Source organism: Lissotriton helveticus, chromosome 9 (genome assembly GCF_964261635.1).
Source record: "Lissotriton helveticus chromosome 9, aLisHel1.1, whole genome shotgun sequence".
NCBI classification, from domain to species: Eukaryota; Metazoa; Chordata; class Amphibia; order Caudata; family Salamandridae; genus Lissotriton; species Lissotriton helveticus.
The window spans coordinates 922,261,947-922,275,222 of NC_136070.1; the positions used below are offsets into that span (position 1 = coordinate 922,261,947).

The 13,276-nt window shown below is 41.6% G+C and overlaps 1 protein-coding gene across 1 annotated transcript in view; it reads left to right on the forward strand.

The window, feature by feature from the left end:
* Positions 1-13,276, forward strand: part of CLIP3 (CAP-Gly domain containing linker protein 3) — a 204,868-nt gene that overhangs the window by 114,159 nt on the left and 77,433 nt on the right. The window contains exons 3-6 of the mRNA XM_078661107.1: positions 2,696-2,835; positions 6,484-6,577; positions 7,062-7,223; positions 10,574-10,692. Coding sequence (XP_078517233.1) covers positions 2,696-2,835; positions 6,484-6,577; positions 7,062-7,223; positions 10,574-10,692 — 515 coding nt within the window. The remainder of the gene's footprint in view (positions 1-2,695; positions 2,836-6,483; positions 6,578-7,061; positions 7,224-10,573; positions 10,693-13,276) is intronic.

Consider the following 13,276-nt stretch of genomic DNA (forward strand, 5'->3'; position numbering starts at 1 on the left):
AATGAATTAGTTAAAGACCACTGGGAATCCCTTGCCCGAACAGCTGCCCTAAAGGATACCCCAGGATTTTGGAGGGAGGTTAAAAAACTAAGATCTCTGGGTTCAAGTATAACACCGATTAACTGTAACATCACAGGGCCTGTGTGGGTTGCTCATTTTTCGAAGATCTACGTTGTATCTGGCAACCCCACTGAAATTTTTCCCCCCCTACACCTTTGAATATTACATTGCTTGAGGTAGAGGATGCCATCATAGAAAGTGCCGGTAATAAAGCCCCCGGCCCTGACGGCCTTTCTATTGACCAATTAAAAAGTGAAATTGACTTTTGGGCCCCGTTGCTGTGTAATGTTTTTAATAACTTAACCCATGGATCTATCCCTGATACATGGTCCTGCAGTACCATCGTACCCATTTTTAAAAAAGGCGATAGGCAGGACCCTGGGTGCTACCGCCCAATATCATTAATCGACAATACATTGAAAGTTCTAGGTAGGGTTATTTTTAAAAGATTTAGAACCTGGGCGGAGGAAAGCTCTATTTTACACCCAAGCCAGCTAGGCTTCCGAAGCAATGTGGGCACTGTAGAACAATGTCTGAACTTGAATTTAATAATGTCTAAATATACCATTGCTAAAAAGTCTCCCTTATATTTTGGTTTCATGGATTTGAGTTCTGCTTTTGATTTTGTAAATCGCTCCCGTTTATGGTCTGTTTTACTTAATTATGGTTTAGATGATTATTTAGTTTATTTTTTATCTTACCTTCATAGCGACCTAAGAGCCTGTGTGCGTATCAATCACACGGGCGAAGTTTCCAGTGATATTTTAATTGGCAGGGGGGTCAGACAGGGATGTGTTCTGGCCCCTCTGCTTTTTATTTTATACATTAATGAGCTGAGCAGCTCCTTGAGTACCCTAACAAAAGATGTACCGTATGTAAATGGCATTCCCATACCTACTCTTCTTTACGCGGATGATGCGGTCCTAATGGGCCGCACCCCAAAGGCACTGCGTATTTTAATTTTAGGTTTTGTTACTTTCATGGCTGATTTAGGTTTAACCACAAATTTTAAAAAATCACTTATTATGTCCTGTGGTCCAAAAAAGTATAAAATCATTGAGATCATGTCAGGGGAAAATGTTTTAAAAAGCACTTGCACTTTCCCATACTTGGGGTTGTTGTTCTCTAATACTGGTTCTTGGCAACCACATGTCTCCTACGCGAGGAATAAACTAGGTAAAGCGATTAACTCAATAATTTCTCTGCGCCAACCGAATCACGCTGATGTGATCTCGTCTTTACTTAAGATCTATCAAACCCAATGCATCCCAACAGGTACCTATGGCGCAGAGGTATGGGGACATATAAATTGTCTCCCGATCCAGACAGAAGAAAATAGTTTCTGTCGGAAGGTGCTGGGTGGAGTCATCTGTGCTTCAAACTATATATGCCACAGTGAATTAAATATCCCTTTTATAGAGGACTTTGTCAGATCAAGACCGGTCCTTTTTTGGCTAAAGATATGGCAGAATCCTGCAGCCTCATTGACACGTGACATAATTTTAGATTGTTTAAAGTGTGACAGGGCACACTGTATACCATGGTTGAAAGCAGTGAATGAATGTTTAATAAGTGTAGGGCATGGACACTTGTTTACATCTCCCAATCTTATAGACCGCTCACATAAGATTATGATTCAAAGGGCTCTGTATAACATTTATAGAGAGGAGCGAGAAAGGAATGACTTTAAAAAGTGTACAGTTGCAAAGTATATGGGCCATTTGGAGCCCCCTGCTTGTTACCCTGCCCCGCCCCAGAAATACCTTTGTTTAAATCTTGGTAGATGGAACAGAAGTTTACTGTTCCGTTTTCGGGACGGGAGCATCGTAAATTTGTTAAACTTTCCTTTGGGTTATAACAGACATCTGGAAACCTTAAGTTGTCCATGTAACCCGATTAAGAAACAAAGTCTAATGCATTTTATGTTTTTCTGTGGATTTTATAAAATGTTTACTGTCCATTACTTAATGCCATATTGTCGGAAACATGACTGGTCGGATTTTAAGATAGCGTTGAGGAATTTATTATTGTTGGGATCAGATGAAATAATATTTAGAGTGAGCTGTTTCCTCAAAGCCGCTGTTCGCTCACGAGCTACTTTGCACATTGATTGACTGATAAAATTTGCACATTGTACTCTTGCACTCTATATTGCTAAACAATTTGCACGTTTGTTATTTGCACATATGTTTGTTTTGATTTCAGTCTTTGTCTTTGTATTATACTCTATAGTTGTCACTATTTTTAAATGATCGTATTTTTTATACTGTCTTTTTAATAAGTATCTGCACTGTTGTAGAGCTTGATAGACTAAGCTTTCCTTTGTTTATCTTTGTATCCATTGTCATTGTATTTGCTATGCACTTTTATGGATGATTTATTCCGAATAAAGATCTTTGAATTGAATTGAATTGAATTGAATTGGCATGTAAACATAAGGGAATCTGGAGCAGCTGCAAATGTAACTGCATTGGACCTTGTTTGGATCAGAATCCACCCATACATACTTCAGTCAGAAGTAGGTCTACACCTTTCCCTTGGTGGTCAAGTCCTTAAATTGCCTTTCCTTTCTCAAGTATGTTCTTAATAATTCTATATGTATCCCCACTGATGTCGTTCTGTTCCATATTTTCAGCGTTCACATTTTTCGACCCAAACGACCCTGTCTGCCAAGAAATTCTGTATGACCCCAAGACCACGGTCCCGGAGCTCTTCGCCATCATCCGCCAGTGGGTCCCCCAAGTGCAGCATAAAATCGATATCATTGGAAATGAGGTGAGTGCAAAGGCTGCTTCTTTCTTGAAAATCTGTCATGATGTTTTATTTTGTTTTATGAAATGTTCCTAGGTCAGTCAACAACTAAGGCAAAGTGCTCTACACTGTGGTGAATGCGAATCAGTGCATGACGTATGATGGACTGTAGGAGGGAATATAAGATCCCAAATATTGAAAAGGGGCATATTTACAAGGGGAGATCGCCACCAGAACGCCACTCTTAGTGACGTTCTTGTGGCAATATCCACTTCTCCTTATTTACAAGGGGCGTTAAGCCACTTAACGTGGCTTGACGCCGCCTTGTAAATAAAGCACCTTTTCATGCTTCACTCAACCTGAAAGGGGAATGCAATGGGTGTTGTAGTGGGCTTTCCACTGTCACATCCATTGCTTTCTGATGCTGCCCTATGTTTACCAGGCTGGGGCAGCGCTAAAAACTAAGACCAGGGAATAACTGGTCTTAGACTGGCGATGCAAGGAGAAATTATGAATTTCTCCTCGTTTTTTTGCTCTTTCCATATGTGCTGCACCCAGCAGCACACATGGAAAGAACAAATTGCCTTTCAAGATTGTTTATGTGCAGGAATGTGTCATTTCCTGCACATAAAGAATAGCTCCTGCAGTGCAGGCACCCTTGCAACATGGGGCAAGGTTGCCTGCGCTGGCGCTTGCAGATTTATTAGCACCAGCGCTAGGGTGAACACAGGGATGCGCCATATTTTTTTTAATGCGATGCATCCTTGCGTTTTAAAAATGTTGAGGTGCGGCCTTACCAATTTTGACGTAACACTGGGCTTCTGACATTTTGTTGTGAATATCCCCCCAAATATCAAAGGTATATGCACAGAGGGAGATGGAGATTTATTATTGTTAACTCCACATCTTCATACATTGAAGATAGATATATCACCAAGGTGGAGTTAGTTGTAGAAAATGTATAGAAAGAAACCTGCCAATATTTTATCCCTCGTTATTGTGGTAACGATATTCTGTCCAGTCGATATTTGGGATTCGATATTTCCAGACTACACCATCTCATGCCTAAACGTTTTTTCTCTCTTGTGTTCCTGAACTCTGAGAAGATGGAAAATAACATATCACAAATGTGATAGTTTAGATACCCTGCCCACCCAGCTCTAAATAAAGCCATACTTCCTAGTTTATTTTGCTATAGGTAGTACCCACCAGAGTTTAATGGAACATGCAATTTGTGTGGTTCACACACACAGTTATTTAGTCTGCAGTGTGTATTACTGGATGTTTGCAGAAGGCAGTCTGACACCCCAAGTTTGCCTAGAGTTGCACAGGTTCTTCTTCTTTTTAATGTTATTCAAATGAAAGTTATGGCAGTAAATTGCTGCCAATTAAGGTACTCTCTATCACCCTTGTGTTACATACCTCTCTCTGTCTGTGGGTTAGCTGAGCACTACCTGTGAAAGAGCATGCTTAAGTGTGCCTATCTACTATAGGGGTGTACACCACTCTCCTGCAATCTATCCGTGGTAAATCCATCTATGTGGGCAAGTCACAGGAACTCTACATGTGAGCATCGCTCAGAAGAAAAAGTGCATATTCAGCTGTCTAAATCCCATACCCCAGAGCTTTATTTGCACAACACTCCTTTAGCAACATGGCAGAACCTAAGAATGCAGAACCATAGCCATATGACCCCACCCTCCACCAGACCTTTGTGGTCCACACACAATCGTGAAATAATGTTAATTTTTGTATCCATCGAAGCCAGGGGCTATTCCTCCCTCCCTGGCAGCATCTACCAAAAGTTACCTACACCTGCTCTGGGGGGATTGTGTAGTAATTGTTCAGACATTGCATCTTCTCCCCAATCCTTGGGGAGAGGATGTAGCCTTAAGGCTAGAGCGGTTTACCTTCAATCTGGGGAACCGGGTTCTAGTCTCGACAACTACGCTCAACATTATGTGATTCTGGGCAAATCACTTCATCTCCCCGTGCCTAACCAAAATGAATGTGTCCTCATGTAATGAACCTGGTGCTCATGTAAAGCACTCTGATACCCGATGTCTCGGGTCTGGTTCGCGCAATAAAAACCTCTACAAAAAAAGAAGAGAAAAAAATACGCATGAGGTGTATTCCTCTGCCAAGAGTCCACTTAAGTGTTTGACTACTACCGGAGTTTCTGTCTGTAGAGCGTGAGACGTAGCCGTGACTTAGGACCAAAGGTCTGCCCCAAGTGTGTTAGGCAACAATCCAGCTGTTCCCTCTAAATATGCATATCTTGATTGCTGGGAATAGAGGTGACTCTTTAAACATCCCACATCTATTGGCAATATGAGGAGCCACAGGTTTGGCTGCAGTGACTCCTCTTCCTCCTCTGCACCTCAGTTGTATCTCGCAAGACCAGCCTGATGATATGAACAGCCTTTGGGAACATGCATTTCAGTCACTTGACTAGGTTTATTTCCAAGGCTTGCGTTCCCCAAGGTACCTAAAGAGTATTTCCCATCCTCCAGGTTCCTCCTGAAGAAGCGATAACTGTCTTCCTGCGACCGGGGGTTGACAGGGTAAAAACATGGAAGCGTTGTCCCATGAGCAGTGTTCGCGCACAAGAACCCGTGTTAAGATCAGTTCAATCAATCAATCAATCAATCAATCAATCAATCAATAACTTTTATTTCGACTAACAAGCCATAAAAAATTTGCAAACACATAAAAACTGATATCATCAATATTTTAAATAATCTTACACCTATTTACACGAATTAAAAACTATACATAAAATTGGAGGATAGTTATTCCAGTGACTGTTCATGTTGGTACTATATACAGCTTTATGTCATATTGAAATATATTAAACCTCAGGTGGAAATAGCAATCTATAAAAACATTTATACATTTAAAAATAATTCCTATAACTGTTCATGTCAATACTATATACAACTTTATATTATATTGAGATAGATTAAACCTCAGGTGCAAATAGCAATCTATAAAAACATTTATACATTTAAAAAGTAAGTCATAACCAAATGGTTTAGACAGTAAGAACCCTGTAAGAGTAAAAAGCAACCAAATAATCTTGCTAAGGCTTTTCTAAGTGTTTGATATTCAAAATTTAAAAATGTGCAATTACCTAGGGTCTTCTTCCAAGCACAATACAAATAGTGAGATACAGCAAAAACTATTTGTTCTCTTGGGTCACTTTTCAAAAGCCTTGCAGCTTCCCAATAATGCTTCACTCCCATAAGTTTACATACAGCTATCAACCAGTTCTAACTACAGTTAAGTTTTCTGGAAAATTAGAGCCTTCACATACATTGCTGCCCCTGCAAGGGGAACCAAACAGAATCCCAACAATATATGTCCAAAATAAAGGCTTGCATCATCTTTCCGTTTTTTAAGGTGGTGCAGTATTTGAATTTTCCAGCTTGTGGCTTGCATAGTGCTCTACAAAACCTTGCAACTCCTGCGGTGTCTCACAGTACCTTCATCAGTTTAAGCAACTTAGTCCTGCAAATTTAAAAACACAAACTATTCTCAGGACCGATAAAGCGTAAACCTTTTACACGAGGAATACCTCCCTTGCTAACTCATCTTTCAGTGCCTCTCTTTCTGCCGCTAAACGTTCTTGTTTGCATCCATCTGAATTGCTTTTCCTTACCTTGATTGCAGATACTGAAGCGTGGTGGCCATGTGAATGATCGTGATGGGCTGACCGATATGACTCTCCTTCACTACGCGTGCAAGGCCGGTGCTCATGGTGTGGGTAAGGAAGCAAACACCACCTGCTGTCCCCCTAAGCAGACATTTGATGCAACTGTTTGATGGGCCAGAGAGAGGCTCAGTGTTTGAGTGCTTTGTTCTGATATATAGATGCAAATGTGCAATTCCACAGGGGTATGGCTTCAGAGAGTACCTCTTTTGTGTAATGTCAGATGTAGTCAAGTGTGATGCGGTATCACACTCACCTGCATCAGGCAACAGTTTGCTAGTTCCTCAGCTGCATTTCTTGTGACTTGATGCTTCAAACTAGTCCTTTACTGTCAGTGGGTTTTATACAATGAGTGAAACTTTAGCAAAACCCAATGGTGGCTTCCTTGGCTATGTGTGGATTTTATGACTATAGTATTACTCTAAAGCTTTGCCCAACTGTGCTGTTGTCAATACTCCCCTCTAGCTGCACTCCTAACAACTCTTTAATTTGTAAATTGTTGTAAAACAGAGATAACCTCCAAACCTACCTGTTTCAGGTGATCCAGCTGCTGCCGTACGACTGTCCAACCAGCTCCTCCTCCTCGGGGCAGATGTGACATTGCGCAGCCGATGGACGAACATGAACGCGCTGCACTATGCAGCCTATTTTGATGTCCCTGAGCTGATCCGTATCCTGCTCAAGTCTTCTAAGCCCAAAGGTACATTACAAAGGGGGAGTTTTGGCGCACTTCATGAACCCAGATGCTGGTCAGGTTGTAGGCTAAGAGCGGAAAGGCTGCGTATATATCACTCTAGGAAGTTGTGGCACCACCTCCTAGGTCCTCATTATGAGTATTGTGAAATTTGGCATCAAGATACTGGGGGAGAGAATCTAATATTCTGACCGGTTTCACCACACCAGGTTCCAATGATTATCAGAGTTTCCCAGGAATCAAAAATTACTTCTCGGATAGTAATTTGTCAGTTTTACAACACGAGTTCTCCATGTTAATGTTTCTTCTAATTACATTCATTTTCCACGCTAATAGTCCATGCTACTTGTCAATAGCCTAACATGTGTCACAGAATTGTTAATACATTCCAAATCTAACACTTCACGTTTACATATTATTGCAAGATTATACGCGGGTGCGCACTACACATGATTATGATGCACCTCTACAAACAAAATGAGATTTCTGCTTCACACAATTAATCTAGAACCTAAACAGTCTCACTTCTCAGATGTATGTAGGCAAGTGGCATATGCTGAATTTAATTCAATACACTCTGGATAGCCGAAGGGAAAACCACAGATATCCTGCCTTAGAGGTACAGGAGTAATACTGCATAATTATCCAGGCAATTTTTCCAGATTCTGGCAAAATATAATGCTGACATTTTCCACCCCCTTTGAGCAGGAAGAAAGTGTTAGCTGGAGAGCTGGTGAAGGATCAGGGTGTTTAGTGGGGGACAGGTGTGCACGGCAAACGTATGTCTGCCTGGAAGGAATCATTGTTTGCTCCCCCTATATTGCTGCAGGGTTTGGTTGGGTGCTAGGGTGTCATGCTGCCTACAGCTTCTGCCCTTGCAGCAACACAGACACGCCTAGTGTCTACAGGTCTGGTATTATTGATCCCAGAGTTTAGCAACCCAATAACTCCAGCCCCAGGAAGACTCAGAATCCCATGATGCAGAATTTCACCTGGAGTTATCGCTTCAAGTTAAATAGCACAACTCATTAGAGGGTCTTAGAGAACAGCATAGACTTTTCACTTCTAGGGGAGGGTTTCAGAGGGGGCAAGTTCCTTGCTCCTGATTTATTTTCAATGAAGAAAGACTGCTGTGACCAAGTGAGAGACTCCGCTCTCCCTCAAAGATGGTGTGATAAAGCATAGGATGCAGTCAGACATGTATGAATGGCATACATTCTAAGATTAATTGATTTTAGATATTTGGAAGAGGTGTTCAGAGAAGTCACAAGTGTACTTCCATGACATCAAATTTACTACATCAATGTACAGTTACAGTGAAGGCCCAAAATCAAAACTTGAACTAAGGAGATTAATACTACCACAGTTTAGTAAAATGGAAAGCATCAGGTATAAATCACTTTAATTGACATCTTAGGGGCTGATTTATCTGTTGGCAGTAAGGATACTCTAGTGCAACTGCAACGGAGGACACATACTGCCAACATTATGGCCTGCCTCCCCGATGTAGATGCAGGTGGATCATAGGTTTGGCTACGGCTGTGACTAGTACCCAAACCCAATCAGGATGGGCAGACATAAAACCATTTCATTTACTGTCTGTAACTGCCAGGCAAATCCTGGTTGTGGGTGACAGTACAATGCTAATAATGCCTCCCTCACCATGGGAGATGACTCCTATGGCGAGTTGAGCATTGCATTTTTTACTTTCAAGAAGAAAATTACATTTTGGGATTTTCATCTTGAAAATAAAAAAAGAAAACTATTTGGTGCATGGCTGCCTCATGTTGATGCGGCCCTGCACCAAACTGTGAAATGCGTTGGCAGGAACCGCCGTGACGGATGTCCCTGACAATCAGCGGTGTAGCTCGAAGGGGGGTGGGGGTGGGCGGTCCGCCCTAGGCAGCACTCTTTTTGGGGTCCGCGGAGGTGAGCAAGTCGTGTCTGTCGACTATCACCATCTCCAGCCCCCCTTCGAGAGCAAGTCGTTTGTCAGCCGCCAACCCTACCCCCCTCCCTGAACAAGTCATCCTTTGGCCGGCACCCCCCTGCTCTTACCTGCACTTGACAGCAAACTTAGGGGCCGCCCGGGTGGCAATAGGTCTAGCTACACCACTGCTGATGCATTATAAACAACCGCCTGCTTGGAAGTCATTTGTAATTGTGGCGGGTGGTCCCTCAGCCAGGGGGATGAAGCAATTTACTCCATCACCCTGGCAGAATGATGGCTGTCCGCCAACTTATAAATGAGGCCCTCAGATCCTTCAAACAGCATATAAAGCAATCACAATAAATCAGCATTAACCTTCCATACAAGGGTAAGCTTTAAAGGAAGAGGGAGGGTGAGGGTTAGTGTAAGGATAAGAGCAATTGGAGATTCGCCCTTTGGTGTATGTTTAAGATTGCTCATGGGGTAAGATTCCGGCTTATGCTGAATTTATAGGGTGAGGGTAAGTATTAAGAGTATAATTAGTGTTGAGGTTAGGGGAGGGTCTAGCATTAGTGTTAGGGCCAAGATTGGGATACGGTGGAGTGTTGGAGTTAAGTTTAAGGCTAAATGTGGTGTAGGTTTACTCGTGATGTAGTGAAAACAATGTAGTAGTTAATTTAATTTAAGACATACATGGTCAAAGTACCTGTAGTACTTTGACCATGTATGTATTAAGTGCGATATAGTGGCTTTTATAATGCGATAGCTTGATGTAGTGGTAGTGATGTAGTGGATGATATTTTATGATATGACACGTCTGGGTCAGGTTCTAATGTCTTTCTCCCAAATCCTGTGGCCAGTGAGCTTGCCTCCTATCAAGTTCTGGTGTTAGGTAAAAAATATATCAAACCAATTCTTAGCCCTAAATGTGGAAAACACCATGGCTCACTAGACATATTTTCTGGTGTCAAGTCAAGAAACAACTCCTTTCACTTATTTGTGGGAATTAAGTGATGTTATGCTGCTAACCAGTGCATATATAACTTTCACCCAGTTAAATTACATGAAAGTAACTGTTTGATCTAGTTGATTACAGAGAATGACACAGAACTCGCCTAAATTGCTGCTTCTAAAGCTCTTTTACACCATAAAAGTGGTGGCTTTACAGGCCAACCCTGTGGCTAGTCAGTCAGTAATGTGCAATGCAAGTTAGCTGAGTCTGATCATACTGCAAGGTACCACTTGAGCAGTGACAGCAATGAGGAGGGGATAAAGATGAGGAAAAGTAAAAGCTATGCTATTGTCAGTCACATGACTCCATTATCAATGGATTTTAGGGGGCTTCTATGGTGTCTCTCACATAAGGACAGGTTGGTAATCATTATCTTTTATAATAGACCTTGTGTTTGATCCGTGTTTGTTGTAGTGGTGAATACAACGTGCAGTGACTTCAACCATGGAACTGCGCTGCATATTGCTGCATCCAACCTGTGCCTCGGAGCAGTGAAGTGTCTGTTGGAGCATGGTGCCAACCCCAACGTAAGGGTAAGGACAATATACGTGTACTTGCACTGGAATATCATGCAAGAGGATATTGATTAAGATGTCATGATCAATGGAGTTATTAACCACAAAGAAACACAGCAAGTGTAATGCAGACACACTGTTTCTTTCACCACCATAATGAGATCAAGCAACAAGATTTAAAGAGAGAGAGGCAATTTCCCAAAGACCCACCTGGAAATCATCTAAATCACAGTTCTTAACCTTTTGACTTCTGTGGATCCCGACTGAATCAATACTGGAAAACTGGGGCCCCCACCTAACCAATTTCCAGAATTTGAACCTCAAAATAATATACAAACATACAGAAACAAGTACAGGTCAAACACATTCACAAATTATTAAATATTTTGCGTATTTCACAAAAATGCAACATTTTAATGGGAAGATTGGAGCTTTTCAATATGTATTTTTATTTCTAAAAGACAAAGCAATATGCTAGCATCTAAAATAGGATAATGCAAATTTATCAGTGCACTCCCTTTTAATCATCATAATCAAACTTGTAAAATGTTTCGGGTGAGGGTGGGTTATCACCCACTGATCCTGAGTGTCCTCGAAATAATCACCCATTCACTATACCAAACCTGGTGTAGTGTCTCCCCCTGCTTACCTTGTGGCCCATGGACGGGTTCCTCCTGTTACTCTCAATGCTTCAGTGAGGTGTTTATGGTAAATGAATCTTATTGGCAAAGTAATACTGTTTATTTATCTTGATTTTATTGAATCAGTTTCAATCCTTTGATTGTTTTTAGTTTGCCACACATATTCAATTATTAATCACGTGTAACAAAAATTAGATCTTTCATGAAAATCCTCAATGCATTTCGGACCACTGGTCCTTCATTAGGAGGTTATAAATGCTATGAAACAAAAGAAATAGTGCGATCTTGTATACAAACAATCATATAAGCTTATTGTTTGTATTAACCTGTTATTCATGGTAATTGATTATACAAGTGTCTGCTTTCAATCTGTCAATGGAATATTAACAAAAACAATCTTGTTTGATGAAATTGAGCACATGTACCATGTACCACTTATATATTCACTTATGCATTCACAAAACCACTTTACAAGTCTTTGTACATCTGTTTTTACGCAATTAAGTGTGAGTGTGTTGAAGTATTCTAAAGAGACTTGGTGTAAGGAAATGATGAATCTAGTGATTCAATGGGACCCCATTCAGCCCAAGACCAATGAATATTTGTGAGATATGGAAGACTTAGGGGCCCCTCATCACATTCTGCGGGGTGCCTCTGAGAACTCGATCCTCAACATCTTTGGAACATGGACCCTCTCTGCCCCCAAAAATAGAATAGTTGCGATAAGTGTAGACTCACAAACAATACACAGCGTGGGCAGGGTGTTTAATTGTCCAAAATAGTTTCTATATGGGTGAGGTGAGGACACCCCAAAATTATGAAAATAACGATCTTGGGCCCAGATGCATCAAGGTAAAATCTGCTCGCAAAGGGGCAGATTCTCAGAATCTGCCCCTTTGCGACCGGTATTTTTGCATTTGGGATGCATCATCCCAAATGCGAAAATCGCAAATTAAGAAATCGCAAAATTGCGATTACTTGCATTTAAGGAATCTCAAATTGAGATTCCTTAAATGCAATGCATTAAAGTTTTTTAAAAAGCGATTTCGCTAATAGGGCTCGCAAATTACCATGAAGTTGAACTTCATGGTAATTTGCAAAAACTTTGAAAAATGCACTAAAGTGCATTTTTCAAAGTTTCATGTAAAAATGTAAATGTAAATTGATACTTGTATAGCGCACTACTCACCCGCAAGGCGCTTGTACGAATACCGCTGTGGAACCCGTCCTGGCTTTCCCTGTGAGGTGTCCACTCCTGGGCACCCCCAAGGTGGAGGCCAGGCATCCTTAGCGTTGTGGGGGCCGTTGTGGAGATTAAGTAAGCTATTGCCCAGAGTTGCAGAGTGGGACACCATGATTGGAATAGGCACCGAGGCAAGAATTATCAGGTCCGTGGAATTTTGAGCCCAAGACTCGCCGAGGCGGGGAATTGAACCCTGGTCCCGGGCTAGACCTCTGCATCAGGGTCTGCCGCTCTAACCATTGAGCCACACTTCTCCGTGCACATGTTGCGTACACACAGGCCCTAAGGGCATGTGTGTGTGCAACATATGTGCACAGATCAATTTCAGGGGTGCAAGAGGGTGTCCTTTGGACAACCCTGCACCCTTGAATTCGCATTCTCAATTTGCGAATCGCTAATTGCGATTCGCAAATTGAGAATGTCTTCCCATTCATTCCTATGGGCCTCTAAGCCCATAGGAATGAATGGGGTGGTATTCCTTAATTGCGACTCGCAATTTGCAAGTCACAATTAAGGAATTTTAATCGCTATTTGTTTAGTGATTTCTTCATGCATTGCATTTTGCTGTTCCTTAATAGCGAATCGTTATTTTTCGCTATTAAGGATTAGCAAAATGGGTTCTGGATGCATCTGGGGGTTGGTGTATGCAGGGAAAACTGAGAAGAGGGCTCAGAAATGACATGATCAGTGAGTGTGTCATCAGCGGGTACACAGCTAG